The sequence below is a fragment of the Micropterus salmoides genome, unplaced genomic scaffold, assembly GCF_014851395.1.
Source record: "Micropterus salmoides isolate LMB-PRFRI ecotype aquatic unplaced genomic scaffold, ASM1485139v1 Ms_hic_scaffold_8, whole genome shotgun sequence".
NCBI lineage: Eukaryota > Metazoa > Chordata > Actinopteri > Centrarchiformes > Centrarchidae > Micropterus > Micropterus salmoides.
The window spans coordinates 31,155,669-31,181,029 of NW_024044570.1; the positions used below are offsets into that span (position 1 = coordinate 31,155,669).

The window sequence follows — 25,361 nt, forward strand, 5'->3', positions numbered from 1 at the left end:
AGCTAAAACACACAAAATGATTGAGACTGGTGATTCTCTTTGAGGATGTGCAGGACCCTCATTAGTCTTTCTCTCTCTCACTTTTACATTTCGCCCTCTCTCTTTTACTGTTACGTTTTTCTCTCTCTCTCTCTCTCTCTCTTTCTTCCTCCACCAGCTGGTAGTTAACACTGCAGCGCACGCTCTCCTTGACACTTTGCACCCACTCGAACAAATTGCTCGCTGAAGAAGAGACACTTCAAATGTTGTTGAGATACGGCATCACTTTATCGCAACGCAAACTTCACAGAAGAAGAGTCAAACAAAAAATACAGTTGAGTCAAGGCTTAGGGAGATGAAAGCCTCAGAGGGACAGAGCAAAACATAATCAATCTCTCCTCCGATGTTGTTATTGACAAGTGTCAGTCAAAGGTGTTAAGTGCTATTGTTTCGGGGTCAGTATGTCATGTTGCCCATGGGCAGCAGGTTAGAACAGTCAAAGGCTAATCCTTGGCAACTTAAATTTAGCCTGAAAAATACCACGCTGTGATAAACATTAAAGTCTAAAAAGTCTAAACAGATTGTTCAGAACAACTTTTCAGACAGCATCATCGGTTCACGGCTACGTGTGTTGTTACTGATTGCTCAATAAATTTAAAGGTGCTATGTACAGTTTTCTTGTAAAGAAAGAAAGTTGTGTTCCTCAACAAAATGCATAGTGTGTTGCCTTAATAAACGTGTTGAATACATTTCCTTCCACATAAAACAATCGCAAAGCCGTTTGTTTTACAGCATTTTGAATTCTGCATTGCTTACATTTATGTTTCTTCACTGCCTTTGTTTGTGCAGTGCTACATTTCTTGGCACTAACTGCTGATCAGAGGAAAAGTGTGAAACCTACAACAGGATGTAAATCGTGCCGTCCATATGCTCGTGCACATGAATGTCTGTCCCCTTGCACATTCAGGGGGGTTAATACATTGCTCTATATAACATAACTCCACAGGGAACCTTGGATCTGTATTTTTATATGTAAAGATGTAAATGTAAAACACATTTCCATGTTTTGTTATGATTACAGTAAAAGTAGACTCAATAATCGTTAGATTTTTAATTATATGAAATCATTATAATTGTCTAATTTGGTAGACCATGTTTTTTCACATCAACTACAAATCGTCTCCACTTTACTCTATGAGCATCAGCCTGGCAGGGAGTCAATCACAGTTAACATTTTGTTGTTTCGTTATCCTCGAGTGGTAATGCAGCTGATGGCAGGTAGTGTCTGGAAACTCTCCTTGTTGGTGTGTTCATATAAATGTCCCTATTCTTCTTGAGATTAGTGCTACATGCTACAGTATTCTGCAGGTTTTCACCTAACAGAGTAAAAATTAGATTAGAACAAAAAATACCTTCAAACCCAAATCAGAAAACATAAAAATGTCCACTCATAAATCGAAAAGGCGCCTGATGCTTCTGTGACTATGGAGCAAACAGGCACAATCAATAGAGTTTTTGTCATTATTGATTTAGCGAGTGATCAGTAGAGCAGAGATGGATCTTGTTTATTTTAATAAACAAAGTGTTCGATGTAGAGCTGCAACAACTGGTCGATTATCAATAATGCAAATAATTGTTAGTTGCAACCCTATAGGTGATCCTCACATTGCATGAGGACACAGAAAACCACAGCAACTCCTGCGACAGGTCACATGAAGTATTTGTCACTGTTACAACATACACATTATATACATACCAAGCCAGTTGTGTGTGACTTCACTCATTTTAGCACAGACCTGAAAATAAATCACAAATAGCTTTCCAAGATTTATTTGCCTTAACAGGATATTGTGATTTATGGTGTCACTGATGCAGTCACCTCATTTTTTATAAACCTTTGTGTATCTTGGCATAATGTACACACAAAGATTCCAACAATGCTGTCAAATTGGATGAGGCATGGCAGTGATTGCTCTTTATTTTATACACCAAGACTTGTTTCTGACAGCATGCTGCCAAAGAACAGTTTACTCTTTATCCTGTCTCTAAAAATATTTCCTCATAAATGATACACACTTTGCTACTGTTTTATCACTGTAGCAGTGAATATTCAAGTGTGCAAATCACCACTGAATATACACTGTCTATGGTTAACACATAAATGAATGGCTAATGCTATAAATCCACACATTGGTTGTTAATGAAAATCTTAGTTTTAAAATAATTTTTTACATGTTCACTCAGGGGAATAGTGACATTTTGGGGAGATAACTCTTTATTTGCTTTCTTGCTGACAGTTAGATAAGAAGATCGATATCAATCTCATGTCTGTACGCTAAATATGAAGCTAAAACACCAGCCAATTAGTTTAGCTTAGCTTAGTATAAAGACTGGAAACGGGGAAACAGCTAGCCTTACTCTGACCAAACAAGTGCCTCTGAAGCTAGGGTGATCAGACATCCCTGTTTTTGTGGCCTGTCCCCGTCTGGAGCTATCCCCGGAAATGTCCCCATTTTAACTGTGTATTAATCATAGACTGTATTAGCTGTTGACAGATGTGGCCAGAAAGACTGGACAAGAGAGCATACAGGTGTCATGAAGTGATCGTCCACCGAAAACTGATCGCCGTCCGCGGGAGCGCGCGCAGCATGTTAAAGCTGTATCACCCAATCTCTTTACATCTACAGCTGCTTTTATCTGGATCAAACTGACAGAACGTGCAAATAAACATGACACAAAACAAACTTTATGTCCGTGGTAATAGCAAATGTATGTCTTTGTGATACTTTAAGGTTTGTTTTAACGGAATAATCACAATTGTAGCATAAGGCTAAGTGTTTTTAGCGTAACCAGGCATAACATTTAGGTGATTATAGCCAATAATAGAAGCCTGTTGTTGCCGATGGATTATGTGTATGGTAGGCCTCTGTCTAATATTCTTCTTTATATTTGGAAAACGGAATGAAGCCTATAATTAACATGACTTACTGCTGAATTGTATTTAAAATAAAGACATGATCTCTTTTGCAATCATCCTTATGTCTTATGACTATTGCTATGTACCAACCAATCCAGTAACCTACTTTTTACCCCTTAAAATACCTTTAAATGGCCAAAACATCACATAAAATGCCGTATTCTACTTGCCAGAAAGTGATTGTGGCCTCTACTTGTTGACTGAAAGGTAGTTTCTGCCTCAAAATGATGATTGATTTAATTCAGAAGAGTTATATTTGGCAGATTATAAAACCAAAATTGTCCCCGTTTTATTTCATATATAATAACATTATGTTTTTTAATGACAAACTGACCACTAAACCAAAAATGTCCCCTGTTTTCATTTCAGAAATCTGGTCACCTTATCTAAAGCTCACAAATTAACATGTTGAATGGCAACAACTGTAAACTTGTAAAACAACTATTTCTTGGCTGCACGCAGTAACTAAGACCATAAAAGCACAACATGACATTTTTACACAACAGAAAATATGTTAATTACTGGGATTTAGAGGTGTCGGTAGGCAGATTTTGACACCTTTGTTTTTCAGTTTTTGTGCTAAGCTTAGCCAAATGGCAATTGGCTGTAGCTTCACATGTATTGCACAGACATAAGAGTTGTATACTTTTTTTCATTTCACTTAATGTTGAGCAAAGTGACAGTAGAACTGCTTAGTGTTTTATAACTTGATGTTATAGGTACATTTTACACATCTTTTCAACCAGCTTTTCAACCAGGACGTATTGGAAATTATGACATTTACATAATGACAACACAAGGATTAGGGTCCTTGTTGGCTGCTTTATACTTTGAAGCTGGCAGCTAATTATTGATTAACCTGGGCAAGAAAAGAGACATTTTGTTACCCCAGGATACATGACCCACATACAGATGTGTTGATAGAGACGATATGAGCAAGAGATGACCCAGGCCACTGATAGTGACATAGTGGCCTATAAAACAAAACCTAAGTGCTGCTGGGTAATAAAGAAGCCTCCAGTGAAAACTGGATGGTCTTGGACCCTTCCAAATGCAACAACATATCACGTGGGCACCCTAATGGAAAAATACATATAGTTTACTTAGAAAATGCCATAAACAACTTAAACCACTGCAGAAACCTAATAAATAAATAAAAACTCAGTTATATCTGTGGACTTAAGATCATCTGACTTAAATAATACATCTTTTGCATTCAACCTATTTAAAAAGTTTTTAAAAAGTAATTTTTGTCATTAGAAAGCTTCTCTGGTAAACCAGTGGAGTTATGAACAGAGTCAACAGTAAAAGCAGGGAATGTTGAAAGCCCTGTTCAAAGTGCATATTATATATAATTCTGTGGCTACTAAATGAAATAACTCTTCTGGCAGAAAAACTATTTCAATAAATACAGAATTTCAGAAAGGTTTCACCAAAAAAGTGCATGACACTAAAGAAGAGCACTAAAGAAGTGAGACCGTCATCCAATTATAGATACTGTCTACAGATGATACATCTGCCTCAACACAAACGTCTCCCTTAATGAGGATAGAACACTGTTTGTGCTGAGCATTGAAAATAAGCCAACCACATATGGTCTCATTATGAAGAAATGATTGTAGGTTATGTACAGTTCATTCTATACACAAAAATGTAATTATTGCTGCTTGTTTGCACACCAGCTTTTCTTGGTCACTTATTTTTCAGTCTCAGGCATAAAATTGCAGAAAGAATGACATGAGTAACACTCAAACGTTTTGTCTCAGTGAAAAGTTTCTCTAAGTGCTTCATTTCCAGTGCTGCATAGAAGAAGAATTGATTCATGTTGATGACAAAGACAGCCACTTAGACTGACAGGATTTTCCTCTTTCAGTGTCCAAACATCTGTCACCTGTCAGCAGAGTGTATCCCGGGATATATGGTGTGTCAGGAAAGGCCACTGAGTTATGTACTGCAGAAAATATCTATTCTGTGAAGTTAACAGAAAATTTGAAGTAATGGTTTGGGTGAGATTTACCGGTGGTTCATAATAGAATGCTGTCTTGGTTCAAACTGGTCACCTCCTGTGCGTCATCTGTTCAGCTCTTGATGGGCACTCCAAAACCTCAGAGTTGGCAGGTTCATCTGCAACAGCACTGGTACCCCTCTGAAGTTCAGTTCCTTGCTTCAGGGCGGAACAGCGAGACAGATGGTTTTATCCAGGAGATGGACAAGTTCAACATCAGCCCTAACAAGCACTGCATTTTCACTGTGCAATAAAACATCACATGAAAGTCATTTACTCCTCGTTTCAGTAAAACATAGCGTGAGGCAGCTCTGAGAGACAGTGGTGTGAGTGTCTCATGAACAGCTATTCACCATCAGAATGGCTGGACAATGGCTGTTGCTGGAGGATAATGCACTGCTTGATTGCAGCATTTGCCTGCTGCTTTGGGAATTTCAAACCGGAGCATTTCCGGTCATTGTACAGCCTCCAAGTTCTGATGAAGACATTTAGTAACACTGAACCAAACTGCCATGGCCTGTTTTATGTCTGCAGCAACATTAAACATGTTTTTGTCGTTTTTGCAATAACCCAGACTGCAAGGGTCACTGCACAGTAGGTTTTAGTGCACAGACATGTCATGAAGGAGGGTCAGCATATGATGAAGGAGATGATAAAGGTGTTCCAGCAACTCATTCAGCGCACTGACTGGCACGGCAGTCGATTCAGAAGCGGAGCGTTTTGCCGTTGTTGACTTGCTCAGATTTTGTTGTTTTGGTATCAGTGTGATTTGCCTTTGACTATTGTGCTTATAGCATGGTTAAGTAGGCTCTGTAGATAAATTGTTTCTTTTTTAGTCTGTTGTGTTAATTGTGTTTATTTTTGACATACGATGCACAGGTTTTTGAAAATTGACCGGATTCTCTATACCGTTTCTGTGTCTGACTTCCTGCCCGGTTCGATCTGCTCTGTACAGCTTGACGTGGCTTCTGTCGCTCCGCCAAGCATCTTCTGAAATGCACTGCGGCGCATCTGGTGGAATCATTGTCTAGAAAGGCCACGATCAGCTCCAGCAGCCGTGCCCAGATTCCAGCAGTAAGGCTAAAACACTTTACTTGGAACCCCCCATTTAGCATTAATGCAGTTAAAGCAGTATAATAATACCTAATATTGAATACATTATAACACACTGAAATGTAGTTGACAGCAAATAAAGACATTTTAAAATTATTATTAACATATTTATCAACAACTAAAACGAGTATGCAACTGATGTATAAACTGCTAGCCAATGACATGTGGCACTGGAAGGTTATTGAGCTCAGAAATGGTGACAAAAATTATATATATATATATATTTATCTACATACTCATTTTTATCTGGAGCTTTCAGCTGCGCCTTGGAGCCTTCATCAGTTAATCGAGTTGGCCTAGTTGTCATGGAAGAAGAAAGCATGTATTTCTAAATAAATGAATACTTGTATTATAAATATAATTACACTATGCACTTCCTTAATTAACACAGTAAATTAATATAATTCATATCTTATTTTCTATTATTTATGATTATACATCAGTTTGCTCAGCTTCAGAGTTAGCATTAGCACTCGCCTGTTAGCTTGCTCAGCTGTTTTTTGGATGACTTGGGGTTGTTCCGACACAGGAAAGACTCACCAGTCTGTGTGGAATAACATTTTTCTCTGTGGAAGGATGCTTTTCTCTGTACATATAAGCACCTGAGACGGTCCACAGTAGGCCTGTGTAAGCAGGTGTTCTGGAGGATTGCTAATATTAACGGTCTGCACAGGGGAACTTATACTGTAATTGTTGAATAAATACATTGATTAAGTATAAGTGTACCCCGCGACCCTGTACGCAGGATAAGCGGTTGATGATGAATGGATGGATGGAAGTATAACTGTACATTAATAAACACTTATGCTGACATCTACACTGTAGTCTGTTATAAGCAGTTTATTCATTCCTCTTATGGAAGTGTTACCACTGAAATCAAAGCAAGGTCAAATGGCTGTCATGATTATAAGAAAGGTTTCTTTTCAGTTCCCTGGCACATTGGATGAAATGTTCCAAAACCTGGTCAATACTTTCCCACAGGTGCCTTAAAACGTATTTTTACTTTGATAAATCCTGATTCCAAAACAAGGCAAAGATGGAAAAGCCGCTTTTAGTGCTTTTTGTCAATCTCACACTTTTTTACCCCAACCTTATGTCTTATGTCTTCCCTTTTTCTTGTCTCTCAGTTTTTCTCCCCCTTCTCTTTTATACTGTGGGCTGACAGCTGAGGACCTTGATGTCAACTGCGCTTTGTCTTGAGTCAGGACAAGTTGATTGATTAATGACTCCCAAATCCTCTCACTTCTCTCTCCCTGTCCTACTGCCCATCCTCATGTATGAATTACTCCTGGACTCCTGAGTCAGTGCTTCACTCCCTCATTGTTCTCCTCCTCTCATACACACATAGGAGACGCCTTGAATTTTTCTTATCTTACCCTTTCACGTCATGATAGCATATCGAGAGGTGTGTGTGTACGCGGTGTGTTTTCACTGCGAATTGATCAGAGAGTCTCTGCAGAAAACCTGACAGAGAGGGGAGGGAAAGCAAAAGGAGCGGAAGAGACAACGCAGTGAGTGGGAGACAACTGGGGTAAGAGACAAAGAGTGAGGAAAAGAGTAAGAGGGGGAAATAGAATAAGAGCGCTAAAAATATCCACCACCACCTTAAAGTCAAGCATCCATTGCTATATTGTTGGTGTATGCAACATTTTCATATCTCCTTTAAGTGCATCTGGCACTTTACTGACAAATTCTAATTGTAAATGAGCTGCAGTTCATTTTTCAGTGCTTTTCTCAATACACTCACAGACACAGGTCAAGTGTGTGTGTGTGTGTGTGTGTTCATGTACATACATACTGTAGGAATGTGTGTAGAAAATACAGAAGTAGATTGTGTGACCGATTATCCATATGTTTCATTTCATGTTTCACAGACATTTTCCTGTGAGGCCTAATTGACCGTTCAGCAAGCCGTAGTTACTGTACAGCTGTCAAGCTTTCGTATTGCATGGCACATTACAATGATTCTGTGATAACGGTGGCAGATTTACCACACACAGTTAGTAGCAATTTTTGAAACAATGGGTCATTGATTTCAGACAGAGGTAGACAAAAGCAGCTACTCATTTCTAGATGGCAACCGTTCATTTTGCCAGCTGAAATGTATACTGACATTACACTACAACATGCAACAAAACCCTGTACAAGGGGTCTTAAATATGCATTTGATGGCTAAATACACAGTATATTTTATGTAACAGCTCTTGTATGCAGAAGTCGTTGAGTACACATGTGTATTGTGTGCATCTATGAGTGCACACCCAGCTGTGCCTGACAATATGTATCTGTAATGGATAACAGAATGAAGCTGCCATATGTTTTCCTGCCTCTTTCTGTCTACTGAAACAGTCTTTGAAAGTAGGAAATTAATTGTAGCTGGTAATTGATCCCAATAAGATACAGTATAATATATTGCACACTGTTCTTTTTTTGTAAAAATCCATGCTACTCTATTTTGTGTCATTCAACTTGTATTCGGTTCAGCTTTAATATTTTGTATCCTCTAGATTTCTGTCAGCTCCTAATGGCGCAATAAAATCTGCTGTGGAGAAAGATATCTTACATTTAACAATTACAATATAATAAAAAGCTGCTATTTAGTATCACACATCTTACCATCTACAGAAACTCAAATTTCAACAGGAGAAAGTTCAAAAATAAATTACACTCAATAAAAGACGAACAGAAGTGAACAAGACAGAACAAATGTTTGTGAACCTTTCAGTCGCATAATTTGAGAGACAGTGTCAGACATTTCAACACATTCAAATACCGGCTGAAACAGAATGGAAAGTTAAATTAGGTGAATGTGGAAGAACTCAAATGGGTTTAATTGAGGAGAAAGTCAATAGAGACCTCCCTCCCCTCACCCTGCTGCTAGATTCGAAGGCTGTAATTCCTCACACACTTCTATAATTGACCAGGACACTTATTTTCTAAGTACATCGAAATGACCAGTGGGCTTTTATCTCTAACTGTCTCCATGGTTACAGACTATGGTTTAGTGAGTGTGTGTTTAGGGCAAAGGGAGGTAGCTCCTAATTGACTGGCTGTTAAAGCTTTTAATGAAGTGTGGGCAGCCAGCTCTCCAATTAGCTGTGAGGGGGCCATCGGGATGAAAAGAGGACAGCAGCTCAGGAGAGAGTAGAGGACGGCGGGGGGCAAAGGGAGGAGAAGAGGAAGGAACCCCAGGGAGGAGAGAGAATCATAGGGCGCAAGAAGGTGAAAAGTGAGGTGAATGAGAGGGAAACAACATGTTTTCTCAGTGTTCATTAGTGTTAGGCCTCTTTCACAGCTTTTTTTAGTCATACCAACACTCACTAATAAGCAACCGTCATCAACAAAGACAGCGAGGAGCAAAAGGAATTGTGGTCTGCATTACACCCTTCACTATGGGAGTCAGGTCAAGGTCCAGTATGCAATATTTATTCTAACTACATACACAGCGGGTCCCGGCATGGAGCACATGGAAGTCACTACGCTGAATACATACGAACAAGAAGGAAGAAGGAAGAAGTAGTAGTAATAGTAGTAGTAGTAGTCTAGCACCACTAGATGCCACTAAAACTTACACACTGAACCTTTAGGCCCCGATCAGAGAGAAAGGGCTTTGCAGGTTCGAAAATGCGAGGTGCACAGCAATGGCTTTTTTGGTTGAATTTGGAAAAGAGCAGTGCGCTGTGTTTTTTTCATGTTGCTAGGCAACCACCAAATCAGCTGTCCTGTCAGTCTTATCAAAGATCTGTAATCTTTGGTTTGCCGCTAAGTAATAACTGTCATGTTAGCAGAAACTTGATCACAACTCACAGGTCTGTGTCTTTTGTTGCTAAAAACATCCATCCATCCATCGACAACCGCTTATCCTGCGTACAGGGTCGCGGAGGGACTGGAGCCAATCCCAGCTGACATTGGGCAAAAGGTGGGGTACACCCTGGACAGGTCGCCAGTCCATCGCAGGGCCACACATAGACAAACAACCACTAACACTCACATTCACACCTAAGGACAATTTTAGAGACACCAATTAACCTAGCCTGCATGTCTTTGGATGGTGGGAGGAAGCCGGAGCACCCGGAGAGAACCCACGCGGACATGGGGAGAACATGCAAACTCCACACAGAAAGGCCGGGAGTTTGAACCAACAACCTTCTTGCTGTGAGGCGACAGTGCTAACCACTGTGCCGACCTGCTAAAAACATCTGCTTCAAAAAAAAATAGACAACGGAGGGCGCTTGCTCTGGCACTGTTTGAGGGTGAGAGGTGTACAAACACGCAGGAGACAGGGAAACGGAGATCCGGGTGGGGAGACACCGCTGGTAGTACCACCAGCTGGTCCTGTAGCGTCGTCTTAATGATCTCCGGACAATCCAAGCAAACAATCCAAGTAAACTTCCATCAGCACTACTTAGGGCCTCTCCATTCATTCAGCATTTTAATACCAGGACACTGCAATCACCAAAACACACTGTGTATTCTTGAGCTCTAGCAACATCTTGACAACACCATGAAAACATTTGAAAAGCCAGTTGTTTATTGTTTGCATCCATGTTTGCTTGCTAGTAGTCTTCTTCTTCCATGCCTTTTTGGATTGCATTGCTACATTTCTTGGCATGTTACTGCCACTGACGCCTGTTCAGCAGTAAAGCATGAAGCCAAGGCCATGAATTTTGTATTGGGTCGCCCCCATGCTCATACAGAGGAGTAAGATGCAAGGGGTCAGCAACATCTTCTTCACAACAAGAGCTGATTTTTAATTTTTTTTTACAGAAATCACTCTACTTCTGCTTATAATTAATTATATGCTGTGTTCAGTTATCTATTGATACAGAGTTATTAAAAAGTTTCAGTGCAAATTAGCACTTCTAACCCATTGGAGGTGCTTCATTCTAAAAAGTAGAAATATTCTGCCAAGACCAAAGCTAAGTACTTAGAGCCCAGTATAGCTGGGTATTCAAAAATCACACCATAATAAGAGCCAATTAAACAGAGCATCTCAAAGGAGCTGGCTTCCCGTCTGTCTATTTTTTTTACTATCTTTGAACAGACGAGATTCCTTCCAATAAACAGATATAATTGCCTATTTATCAGCCTCTTTGGAACTCCCACTTTACATTAAATATTAATGATGAAACAATGGAAATATGATGAGAAGGAAAGAGCAAAGTGCAGTATCATGTGGTCCAATAATGCGACTGACATGTGTCAATGTCTCAACATGTCTCAAATATTGAAGATGTACAGAGAAATGCATGATATCCAGTTCCAGTGTAATTCAATATGTATAATAACATATTTTATATAAATATATTTTAAATAAATGTATTCCAGCTGCATCAGATCTAGTCTCAAACCAGAAACAAATAAATGCAAGTTAATGTGTATTCCTACTCATTCATTCAGTGTATTTATACTGTGTGCATTTGTGTGTGTTACAGGTGCGGTAGAGGTGAGGAAAGAAGGCCTGGAGGCTCAGATCAATCGCCTGGCTGAACTAATCGGACGACTGGAGAATAAGGTAAGGTATACTTTAAATACGGGTGCACACATACACACACAAAGAAACTTGTTTTGGTAATTTAGAAAGATATTACATTGACTAACAGTAATTCCCTGGAGATTTATCCTAAACATAACAACTACATGCCTAACCCCAAACTTAATGAAAGCCCAGGGCCCTGTTCTATGATGCAGGATTTGCCTTCAACGAGGTAAACTCTGAATTTTCAGTCCTATGACGGTGGTTCACTTCTGTACCGGGTATGTTGCCTTGGTAACTTATGGTCAGCCGCTAACCTGCTCTGGAGCAAATGACATCACCGTGCGTAGAAGATCCCACAGACTGTTTTATAGGCTGCTTTTGTTTTCCCACAACATTATATTATCTATCTATATTATCTATCTATATATATCATTATATTAGACACTAAAGCCTTGTACTTTTAAGATATGACAGTAAGCCTAATCACCGCTTTGAAATATATTTCTATAGTCTTTTTTTTTTTTGCTCCCAAGTGCATTTCAAACATCCTGGTGTTGCCATTGAAAGAAATGGTTTCACTTTTCTATTATAATAGACTAAATATTATGAGCATATATTTTTGGATTCAAGTTAAGTTTAATATAAATTTATTTAGTGCTCAGTGCTAAAATTGTCTTACACGTCATAAGAATACATCTAAGCAACACACTACTTTAATGGAAGACATCTGTAGGTTCATTATCTACTTGTGATACTAAAAGCTTGTTAACTTACACATTCACACAGTCTGTCATTTTTTGCCAGCTGTCTTTTCTGCATTAGGCAGCTGCAGCTGTGTTGTTTTTAGGCTGGATCTGGTTTTTAACTTGTTCATATTTGTCTAATATTGTAGTTTGCACCTCATTCTTACAATCTCCGCTCTACTGCCAGTAGACTTGTCCATGTTTGTGATTGGTCATCTGCTGCTAACACCGCCTTTTTATGTGAACACGCTCATGGCTGGATTGGGAAGCCATGGGTTGACTTACTGAGTTGATATCAAGCGTCATGTGACCGCTTAGCGCGATCGTGATTGTTTCATTCGATGTGACGGGTATTCATTACCATGAACACATGTGGTTTATTTTGAGTCAATGACACATATGCTGTCATGCTGCTGTAAAAACTCAAAAGCGAATCAACTGTGTAATAGTCCCCTGGTGAAAATAATCAACAAATGCACAATTTCCTCCTATTTTAATAACATTTGTTAAAAACTACATTTGCCAGATGTTTTAGTAAATTACAGAGCCATTTTTAAATATCCGTTGTTGTTAACCTTTTTGGCTTGTTACACTTTATATGTGAGTATTTTGATAGAGGCCTGTCACATGCAACTGCTGGTACACAGAGGAGGAAACATCATTAACGTACATCAAATATATATAAATTGATGTAGTCTTTAAGAAATATAAATTAAAGAATATAACTGAACATGGACTAAATGCATTTTGTGTAAAAGGGTTAAATGTTCTGCAGAGAAAGAATTACATAGTGATGATAAATAACTGAGTTCAACCACACTTCAACCAAGAGAAACAGATGGACCGTAAACTCTGTTGCACTGTTGGTTGCTCCTTTTATTTTTAGCTCTACTCATCATTTAGACCACTAGACCTCCTCTATCATCTACAAACAGCACAAGCCAGTGATCTTGTCGTCACACTCAAATCTTTCACCAAGTTGTCAGTATGTGGAGGAATTGTAAGTTTGGACAATTGTTCAATGCCAGCATAATAAAGGTCTGCAGAGGACAGGAGGACAAGAGAAAGGAAAAATGGAGACAAAGGAAGACGCAGGGGGTTGATGAGGAGGAGAAGGAGGTGGTTGGATAAGGAGTTAATTAACGCTGTGATGGAGAAAGGGAGTGGATGAAGAAAGAGATGGAGGAGGCAATTAAAAGGCCTGTTGTCCAAACTATCGCAATGCATTTTTTTCCACACTTCCTCTGTGTTGTAGCTGCTCTCTCTAGTCCCAGACGCCTCTTTGTCCTCCTTCCTCCCTTCCTGCATCTTTACATCTATAATTCCTCATTTCCTCCCCTCTTCCTCAGTCCTCTTTGTCTCTCTGTTCGTCTGCATTGGATGCGTCTCGTCCACTACTGAACATGTTAAGGCTAATGGAGCCCCAGCAGACTCAGCTGTCTTTGGAAAAGCGGGCCACTGTATGTAAGAATAACTAAACCCAATGAACTGCCGGGGGGGGGGGGGGGGGGGGGGGGTTGTGGGAAGAGAGAGAGAAGAGGGAATTACATAAAGAAAATCGAAAATGAGAAGAAGCATAAAAGAAGATCTGTGTTTGGAAACGACCTTTAGCCCTTCACGCTAGATGCTAATTTAACATACTTCTAGCAAATTGCCCAAGTTTAAGTAGAATTGTTTTGCTGATATAAGTGACCTCCATTTAAGAAGAAATGACTGAAACACCTTCCACTAAAGAATCATTCAATAATCACCTGTGACCCTGAAACCCTCCTGAGAGCCCATTACTCTGCTCAGAGGCGTGTTTACAGTGACTGTGGCACAAAGGCACATCTTCTCACGGGTGACTAAACACAGTGGAGTGTGATATTTACCTGTTTAGACAGAAATGAAGACGGGAACTCCTTAGGAAGGATTTTTCACATTTAGTGTTAGTGTGTTTCTTTCTAAAAGTAGGCAGAATTGAATTGAAGCTTGAAAATTGCACAAAGGGAAAAGAAATGACAGTGACATTGCTTTAATTTATCCATTCTTTCTTCACTTCCAAAACAGTTTCTTTATAGTCATGTCAGCTCCCAACATTGTCCCAGTAACAAACCAATAAAGTGAAAATGACTAAGAGTAAAATAATAGGTTAAATCAAGCTTTAGATTACAGCCCACACACGTGCAATTACAATGCTTTTTTAGTATCAATAAGATTCATGCTGGATATCTACACTGGGACAAATATGCAATTATAAGGTAAGAAGACAAGAGGTCAGGCAGTTAGTGGGGTAACTACTCAATAAATTGTACTGTAAGTATTAATTACAGTAGTTTTGTAATTGGGTAATAAGGCAGAAAAAATGGGGTAAACAAGTTAACAATTTAAATAAATGAGTCCCAATAATGCAATGAAATTTCATGATATACTCACAAAAAACAAAGAAATAATTTTGATGAATACATTGTAAAGCATTTTTGAAACAAAGATACATCTGATTAGACTAGCTTTTCATTTCATCATATAATCAGATCATACACAAGGATACTCCAGCCAGAACCTGTGGACAAAGAAAATTGAAAATGTATGAATATTTACAGTAGGAAAATGGAAAATGTTACTCAGGTGAGCACCTTGTCCATTAATTGTATGGTTAATGGACAACATTCTGTCCATTGTCATTTTGCACCTGAGAAAGACACTGAACCTCATATTGCTCCTGTGTGTGTTACTGGAGAAAAAACATGTTAAGTTGCTTTGGACAAAAACCTTTCCCAAATCCCACAGTTTTTCTCAATTGCGAAAACACATTTCTTTCTCCAAACTCTAAACACAAATCCACAACTTCTCACCCAATTCCCCAAACATCCTATTTTCAGGTTAAATTCTCTCCACTCAAAACCATTCAATCTTCTCCAAACTTTGCCCTCAGAAACACACACACTACCACACAGTCTTACACACTGGTGAGATAAATTCAAAACAATACTAAAAAAACTGGTTATTAGTAATGTTGCATGTGGTTCTCCCCCTCAGAAACATTTTCACATGATAAACACAACAAAAGGAATAACAAATGTAAACATTTGTACATTTTAATTCCTTAGTGTACTGTACAGTACAACACACCAAACAACAAATTATTCTGCCCCAGCGTTTGGTCTGGAACAGGCCAGAGATTCTCGTCCTCCTCCTCCACCTCCTCCTCTTCCTCTCCCTACTGCTCTTCCTCTTCCTCTCTGGTGTCCTCGACCTCTTCCTTCACATTTCTCTAGATCTGTTGTTCCAAAACTGAATGAACTGACTCTGGCCCTTTTATCTATCTATTGAAGCTTCTGATTGGTGTGTTATCAGTTATGACTCTTTGTGTTTCAACCTGGGTAGTTTTCTAAATGGCCACATGGTGTAGGCAATGATAAATGAAGGGATTTGTGTGTAGAGTATGGGGAAATGGGTCTGCTTTTTGAAAAATGGAGTTATGAAATGTGAAAAGCCTGGTTATAGTGTTTAAGCAATTGAGAAAAACTGTAATATTACACATTAATAAGTCCAATCACTCAGTAGTGTTTCCTTCAGAGTGAATGTAGGTATGTAAGTCAAATTTGGATCAGTCAGCTGAGGGTTTTTTTTAATCCAGTCCTACCTTTAAAGGAATAGCTTGACATTTTGTGAAATGACACAGAAGAAAATAAATCCTACATGTCTTGAGTTTAGATTCAAAGCACTGGCAACACCAGAATGACTTCATTGAGCATTTTGGTCCTAAATGAAGATACTTTCTCTTTCCAAATATAAAATCCATCCAAGAAGGAAATAAAGTAAAATAACTTAAAGTAGCTTATTTCAACACAGTTCTGTCCTACTTTTATGTGCAAGGTTGCAGCATTTTCATATGACTTTCCACATTGGTGAAAGATTTTCTTTGTGAAAAGAAGAAATTACCTTAAAAGTTAACCTTCCAGTGACAGCAGAGAATAACAGAAAAACACTGTACATAGAAAAAAAAAAATAGGTCACCAACCCTTAATGTTGGAAAGTGTGTTTTCAGAGCGATCAGAGCAAATAAAAGCTAGTGAATAGACCTCTTCTGCTGGGTTACATTTTCAGAAGACCATACTGCAGTAATCATATCAGACCAAAACATGGCCTTGAGGAGGAGTATTGAATGTGGCTTTGTCTCTTAGTCTCTGTTTGGCCCGGTATTACCTGCATGGATCTCAGTATTAAGACTGTGCAGGGGTCTGGAAAAGGAAATGATATTATCACACTGCGTCAGAGTGAATCATGAGTTGTTTACCGAATGAATAATAAGCCAGCTACACACTGAGTGATGTGGTGCCTGGCGAGATGAAAATAGTGCCTTGTGTTGGCACCAATGCTCTGTGATACCACACTGGAAATCCTGTTACCTGCAAAACCTCCTCCCATTGGCAAGTTCATGTTGCCTCTGTTGCTCTGCCTCACTTTCAGATTCTCTACTGAATCTACTCTCCCCTGGGAGTTTTTTTCTTCTTTTGGTTACAAAATACCATTATTTATTGCTCTGTGTGCCGCTGACAAGAAAATGTGTTTCTCCCCTGGAAAAGTCAGTCTCAGGATGATAGCCTTTGATTGTAGCTGCACTTCTGGTGTAGGTGATGCTGAGGTTGAATACTGACTGTGATGCAGCTCTTTTTTCATCAGAATAATGTAATGCTGCCTGTTGAACTTTAACCACACAATCCTGTGTTTAGTAGATCTTGAAACTCAAAGTGACTTTACAATTGCTATATATGTCAGAGGTCGCACACCTCTGGAGCAACCAGGGGTTAAGTGTCTTGCACATGGACACATTGGTGCATGTATCGCAGTGGGAATCGAACCAATATCAAAGGCCTGTGTCTTATCCACTGTTCCACTGCCACCCCAATGGCAATCTTTACTTAACTGCACTGTGTTTGTCCACCTCCGCCTGCTAGAGCTGCAGTGCTGCTTTCCTTAATGACAGCTGGCTACACTGCAAGCATTTAGTCAAATGTGTAAATGTGAGTAATTATTTTGTTACACTGGTCATTGACTTTGCCTTTACCCAAAGGCTGCTGGGTAAACTGCGAAACTGTAGACCTGCAGACAGTGAGTCTTCCCCTCTCAAGTCTTTTATGTGCAACAACCAACAACACACAGCACCTTCCATTTCAGTCCAGCTATGCCCAGACTGAGACGCATTAAGCTCAAATCATTCATCCCAGAACTCAGTATGTTTCCGGTAGCTTTACAGTACGTGTGTGTGTAGGTGTAGTTGTGTGTGTGTGTGTGTGTGTGTGTGTGTGTGTGTGTGTGTGTGTCTCACCTGCCCACTGTGCAAGACCCCACTGCCTTGACTTTCCCTGCTGCGTTTGGTTAAAATCTCAGTTACCCTGCAAGCGATGCAGACACTATTCATTCACAGCAGCAACAGTGATACTCACTCTCACTCAATCAGTCACCTTGGTAACAGAAACCCGCAGCGCTTACTGTGATTTATTAGAACAAGTTTATACAACTCTGACACAAGCTTTGAGAGAAAAGGAGAAAACTAAAATCCAATTATTGTCATCATCACACACAGACACACATAAACACACCGTACCATTAGCCCGCCTGGTTTTACTAATGTCTGAAGAGTGAATTTGTGTCCCCTTCGCTTAAGTTTTGAATGTGAATAATTGACCGTTTGCTAAACCCCTCCCTGAAGCAAGAGCAAAATTCATTTTGGTGGGTGGTGTCTTTTTTTTTAGCCTTTCTAAAACCTAAAAATGAAAATGCAAAAGTGTAAGAAATTGATTACATAGTTTACTTCAACATAAAGGTGTAAACATTATCATGTCTGGCTAACCTACAGTACAGCGATTTTTTTTCCTCCTAGGACGGCGAAGGCATGACCCGCCCTTCTCTACCTCTGATTGGCTTAGCCTGACATTCATCTTGGCTAAACCTAATCAACCCAACCATCAAAGGCAACTAGTCTAAAAGTACTAGCGACTTAGAAGCAGAGTGAGGCATACAGAAAAAAAATGGCATGCAGTAGTATACTAACGGCATTATTTCAAAACTAAGGCAATGGGCATCATGAGCTAAATGTTACAGGGTACAAATACCTGTTAGGACGATGAACACTGTTGCAGTTGTTTCACTGTCAAAATCAAACCATCTAAAAGTTACATTACTGTACAGCACCGCTAGGACTGACTCTACACTGCAACAGTCTAAATATTTTTTGCCTGGTACATATTAAGCATTGGATCATGCACGTATCCATCATGTGCAAACTTATATATACTTGCTATATATAGCATATACTTGCCAGCTAGAGTTGATAATATCTGCTAGAGACAGTGGTCATTTCAGTCGACAAAATCCAAAGTCCTCAACTAGAAATAAGGGGCCTCTTTTTGTTTACTACAACAATTTTAAGTGTTAAATCTGAGAATGGAAAGCTTCATAAGCATAGCAACAGCATCTAAGGGGATGGGCTTAGCGAAGGTCAGTTGAGTCTTATTACAAGCGACATCCCCTTTTTTGCACATAGGCTTATTTTTTTCAGCTACTTCCTTCCATCAATAGCTGTGTAACTCAGTGGTTCTCAAACGTTTTCACGTTATGTCATTGTGTTACTGTATGGATGGAATTATAGTGAAATAAATAAATAAATGATGTCCCTTTTTTGCTGGGGACCCCCTGAAACCCCCTCAAGGACCGCTGGAGGTTCCCGGACCCCACTTTGAGAACCACTGAACATCATGATGTTCAGTTAGATTTAGCCTTTCAGTGTTCTTGTATGTTTAGGTCTTTCATGCTGATAGAATTCATTCTGTTTCATTTTGTGCTTCTCTTATTGCCATGCATCCACCTCCTCTTTAAACTTTCTGCCCAAATTCCCTGCTGATCTTCATTATTCATTTTAAAAAGACATCATGTCTGCTTTCATGCCTGTTTCTGCTCTCAACGTGTCCACTAATACCTCTTGTTGTGGGTGACTAATGTCTGCTTCAAGCTGTGGTTGTAGTAGTTGCTGCTGTTGGTCTTGTTGACTGACATGTTGCTGCTGTTGTTGTTGTTGTGCTTCTCCTTGCAGACGGTCTGGTTTGATCTGCACCAGAGGCTAACAGACACAGATGGCACTACCAGCGCAGTAAGTAGACACTAAATGAATAACTATTGTACATTACACTTCAACACACAGCCCCAGGTGCAGCATCACTTACTACTGCCTTACAAAGGCCAACAACTACTACAACAGTACCTCAGGCGGAGAAGAGTTACAAGGCTGAGACATGACTTTCTGATGTAATTAACATGGGACAGCATGACCCCGTCTAAAAATAATAAAGGTCTCAGGACCCGTCCCATGGGCGCTGATCTTTTGAATTATTTCCCAGGAAATGTGCTTGTTTTGTTTAGTTGTCTAGACCTGAATAATTTATAGACTCTGAGTGTTCGCTGGAAGAATTAATAGCTTCACACAGTATTTTACAATATGTAACACCCAAAGAAAATAACATATCAGCAGTCTTACAAACATAAAGCATAGTCAAGGTTGTGATATTCTTTGTGATAACGATCACTGATTCATTTGAAAAGCCACAAGCATGGTGTGGGCTTCTTCTTCTCAGGCTGTGTTTGGATTGGATCATAAATCTGAATTTTTCAGAAGCTAATTGCTTTGGCACAGTTTTGAGTTATAATTTCACCCAAGACTGCTATCACATAGAGCACATGTATGCCTGCAGTGAGAGTGGAGATAAAAGTGCATGAGTGCAATAAATATAGTCAAAAGCTATCTTACAGGTCTGAATGCCAGCAAAAAGTCATGAGCAGTTTGCATCTCAGAGAACATACATTAGATGACAAAGCACCTGCACTAAAAATAGCTAAGTTATATATGCTGGAGAGTGGTTTAAATAGTGTAGTTCACTAGATTGATTCTTGCTTATGAAACAGGCTGCTGGGTTACTGAAGCGAGTCTAAAGTTACAGCAAATTCACACCAGAAGTGACGAATAGATCCTGGATATATGTACTCCATATGGTTTCTTTATACATGAGTGTTATGACCTGGCTCAAAAGGCTACAACAAAAGGGAGAAACACCATGGTAGAAGCTTAACAAAATATGTTTATTTAAACCAAAATTAACCAAATTAAGGCTGGTGCCAAAGTAAGCAAGTAAGTATGGGCTATGAACATCAGTGGTTTCAGTGAGGTCAGGATGATGGATGCATGGAAAATGTGTCTGAGGGTGTTGTAATGTGCGAGAAATAATAACTATCAACTAAAACAGCATGTCCAGAAACCAAGGCAAAGGTGGAACCTGTGGAGGGAAACAGATGGTAGCAAGTTAGCAGAGAGGTCCGTCCGTCCCCAGCCCAGCAGCGACCTCTGCCCCTAAGAATGAGAATAAAGGATTAAATACTCTACAGGGCAATTAGCGCAGGTGCCCAGAGTTACTGCAATCAGCTCTTCCCCTACAAGGAAGAGAGAGAGATAGGCCACACCCACACATGACCCCACAGGGCGTCACAATGAGCAATCACTACAACTCCAGCCAAATGTATAAAAGTCTGTTTATAGATGCATGGATTCACCACTAAAACTTTGTGTACTCTGTCCACATTCCACATGTTGCCACATCCTGCCTGATCTGTACTGCGCATGTGCCACTCTAGAAAAGCTTTGGTCAAGAAACTCCGTAAGTCACCTCAGTATTATACTCTGTGGTCAAAACTGCCTTATATGAGTCCAAATAGTACCACTTTAGTTGAGGTCAAGAAAATTATTCATAACATTGTTATAAAAAGCATTTGACAGTGTAATAAAACTTAATGACGTCTTTATGACAAGTCAAAACTTCATCACTTTAGTTGAGAATTATTCATGACAAAATTATGGTGCCCCGCGACCCTGTACGCAGGATAAGCGGTTGGCGATGGATGGATGTAAAATTATGGTGTAAATGACAGTCGTCGTAACAGAGACATCTCAAACAGAGTAAATTTTGCATTAAAAACTGACATAAGTGACCGAATGACACCAGTCATAAACATGTCTAATGCACACCCCTTTAAATGAAGTGTTACCTAAAGCTGTGTATGCATGGTTTGCTTTTGTAAGTCTCAGGTATTGTGGAGCTAACTTCCACTCCCACGCTTAGCCATAAATGTTTCAAGACTCACACTTAATCACCACTCATTAGACCTGTCAATGGAAAGAGTGCAATTTTACTGATTGTTCCACATCAAAGTTCTCTAATGCCAAAGCAGCCATCATTACAATGGAGCATAACTCTCAGCGGTGGCTGTTCATAGTGCACATATCATTAATCCATCACATGCGCCTGTGATCTGAACATTGGAAAGATACTTAATAATTTAGTTTGCAGCACCGCTATCAAAACTGATTTACAATAAAGGATATAAAGGAAAAAAATTGGAAACAATGAAATACTGTGAAATGATGCCTCCATTGTAAAAAATTCTGAAATGAATCTGTGAAGCTGTACTTGACCAAATGCTAACATAAGCAAGCTAAATTCATGGGAATCCATGCAATAATCATTGAGATATTTTAGTCTGGAACCTGAACATTGCCATCACTTGAGTCATGCTGATAATGTGGCAAAATAATCACTCTATCAGTGAAATACATCTGGACCCAGATCTGTGCCACAGGGGGGTTAAAAACCAGATCTTCTTCTGTCTGCAGGAGGCCGATGTAATAATCACCTATTGCACTTTTACCCACAGCAGTCTGGCCACTTATGGCTTCCCATTAACTGCTGTCAAGCAGTGAGAGCCCTGACCAAAGTGTCCAGTTGTAATGGGCACAGACACAGAAAGGTTATTACTAGAGACTGCTCACATTCACTGAGAGGGAGAAGTTTCAAGTTGTGATTTGCCTTTAAATGTATCTCGAAGCAACACAGTTTTTCAATTATAAACAGGCAAAAATAAGAAACAAGAAAATTAAGTTGAGTAACTAGTAAAAATGAACTTTAAACAAGAAAACCTTAGTTTCTCCGGGCACAGGCGTAAAGAAAAACATCCCCCTAAAACACTGTGAGGCAATTAAAGAGGTTTCTTTCAGCAAATCATCTTTCTTTCCAGGGTTCATTTGTTGTTTGGCAGTGCTTTACAAAAACAGTAAGTAGGGAATTTTTGCCTTTGAGGTAATCAAATTTTTTACATTCACACAGACTGGGAAAATACTCTGCTTCAGTTCCCATGGTAATGTAGCAGAAGCTTCATCTCACTTCCTCAGAAGTCGATAGTTTAACATATACACAAAACAATTAGCCCAAATTGTTTGAGATGTGAAAACCCACGCATGAATTCACAGCACTTATATTTTGGAAACATTGTAGTTTCAAAGCTTTAAAAATGTATGCACTGTAGACACACAAGAATTTTTGAACAAGTTTGTTGAAACACAGTGTCCGACCTCATTGGAAGGCAAAAGTGTTAAAAGCTCTTCCGAACAGCCACACTTAAAGTTGGAGTAAAAAGCCAGCCAACAAACTGGGTGGAGATATTTACATAACACTGCAAATCCACTGACTCAGATTACAGCGCGTTATGGCTGCGCCACGGTTTTGATTCGTCCATAGCCCAGCGTCACTGGAAGTCCACTTGAAGCGTCTCAGAAGCGTTTCAGCAGCGGAGCGTTCAGCCTGCTCCATGTTATTGACCTGTTATTGTTTTGTCCTTGTTGTACTTCTACTACCTTCATCACAGCTCTCTGTGACCCTGTTTCGTTCCGTCAACTTCAGGCTGCATTTCCCACAAGGAGCATTTCAGAATCAGAGTGTTTTGCCTGCCTGATTTTGCTGACATGTTTAGATTTTGTTGACTTGGTAATCAGTGTTTGCATTTTGTGCTTCTACTATGATTAAGTAAGCTACATAGTTAAATGGCTTCTTTTTGTGTCCATTTTAACCGTTTTCTTTGTTGTTTTACGATCGGGAGTTGCCACAGGGTGTTTTATTTTGAAAATTGACTGGATTCTCTATGCCAATCTGTGTCTGACTTCCTGCCTGGTTTGATCTGCACTTTTCTGCTTGATGCGTCTGGTAGACTCACAAGCATACACATATGCTCACAAGCATAGACTAGAATGGCCGCGATTTGCTCCAGCAACCGCGGCCTAGCCATAACACAGCGCAGGCGGATTTGGTGGACTTTAAACGTAAGGCTGTCCTTGCACTTAGTTGTTCACATGAACAGTACCACAAATAATTGTGTAACAAATGAAAAAAGAGAGCTTCAATTCAAATCCTGGCTCCTCTCTCACCCCCGCATAGCTGGCCAATCATGACTTGAAGTGGATGTGATTGCTGGATCTTCACTTTTTAAGAAAGTTACAGAAATGGTAATGGGTGGAGATTTATAAAATTTTTCAACCTTCATTTCTGATGGAGTAAACTAGCAGCTTATGGCAAAAAAACACATACCCGGACCTTTGTTGCTTGTTCATCCCCGCTCTCTCTGCCCTCATTTCCTGTCTGCCTCTACATTATGAACAATCCAATAAAGGCAAAAATGTCCCAAAGCAGAAATGTCCATTAATACTAAAGTCACCATTTAACTCCAAAAATGATTTGGCTGTCCGTTATTTATACAATTTTAAAAGAATAAATGAGAATGAGAGAGATGAAATCACATTAAGCCAGACGTTTGTTTATGAAATAGCAACCACAATAGCAATGAAACTGAAAGAGTGGAATCACCAGCGTGCACTGTCTGCTTCAGGATTAATAAGCGCAAAGCCGCAGCTCCCTCTTTGCTCATTGTTTGCTGTTATAGAATACTTGGTTGTTGTGCTCATTTATTATCTTCTACTTCTTTCTTTTCCTTTCAAATAAGTTGCTCTCTCCCTGCGCAAATCTGCATCTGCTCTCTAGAGGCGAAAGATATTTTCACAGAAACTGACCCTAGTAGAATTGCAGGCACCTTCATAAATCCAGTGAAATGCATAAGCAGCCAGATGTATCTTATTTCTGTTCTCTGCATCATCCCTTAAAAAGAGGCACACTTCACTGATCACTCACAAACTGCGCCTCCAGGCTGCTGTGTCTGTTTGAGAAATAAATCACAGATCTGTAGGCACAGTATGCTTCTGAAACAAAGTGAAAGGGTTAATAAATCTGGTCTTTTATTGGAAAACTCAAATTAAGTTATTGTAGCTGTAGGCTACTAAAAAATGAAACGCAATGGAAATTTCCATTAAATCTTCTACCATCCACTTTCACCTCCTCTCCTCACCCCTTCATCTCATCCTCCTCCTACTTCATCAATCCTACAACCAAGTGTAGAACCCCCCCCCCCCCCCCCCCCCGAGCCTTCTGTTCCTCCGTAACCCCCCTCTCCTGCTTCTAAATAGGGTTTTCTTGTAACGAGGTCATGCTCCTCTTCACAATACTTAATTTCACCATGTTCATCTGTGTTAGTGAGTACTTCTCCTTGGAACTGCAAAATTTTGAGTGACCTTTTATTGTGGCCAGCCTAGGGCACACCTGTGCAGTACCCATGCTGTCTGAGCAGCATCTTGATATGCCACACCTGTGAGGTGGATGGATTATCTTGGCAAAGGAGAAGTGCTCACTAACACAGATTTTGACAGATTTGTGTACAATATTTCCCCAGTGCGGACAAAATGTTTACCCCTCTCAAAGTTCAAGATCCGTTACACCTCTATTATCAGTGGAAGAGGGATTCAATTCTTGCATGTTTTGCTACATGATAACGTAAATAAGAAAAAAGGTTGCCAATTAAAATATGTTTGCAAATGCAGTGAAGAAGTTAAAGTTCTGAAATTTGTAATGAGAGGAAAAAGTTTCCAAGCACGCAAATCGCACCTGCTTATAGCTGTGTTTGAGGTAAATGCAAACGTCGGCATGTTAACTTGATAACAATGCAGGTTGTTTTATGTGTTCATATTTCGTAAGTGTGTTAGCATGCTAACATTTGCCAATTAGCACTAAACCCAAGTACACCAAAGTTACAATTAAGTAACCACTCATCCTGGGGGGAACATGAATTTCTGAACCAAATCCATCCAGATGATAGATGACA

At 39.6% G+C, this 25,361-nt stretch overlaps 1 protein-coding gene across 2 annotated transcripts in view; it reads left to right on the top strand.

Annotated features, from left to right (window-relative positions):
- The window catches only part of necab2 (N-terminal EF-hand calcium binding protein 2), a 126,274-nt gene that overhangs the window by 72,037 nt on the left and 28,876 nt on the right, over positions 1-25,361 (top strand). Inside the window, exons 8-9 of one of the 2 annotated variants that reach the window (XM_038706950.1) lie at positions 11,510-11,589; positions 19,372-19,428. In XM_038706950.1, coding sequence (XP_038562878.1) covers positions 11,510-11,589; positions 19,372-19,428 — 137 coding nt within the window. The remainder of the gene's footprint in view (positions 1-11,509; positions 11,590-19,371; positions 19,429-25,361) is intronic. The other variant, XM_038706951.1, reaches the window with a different exon arrangement.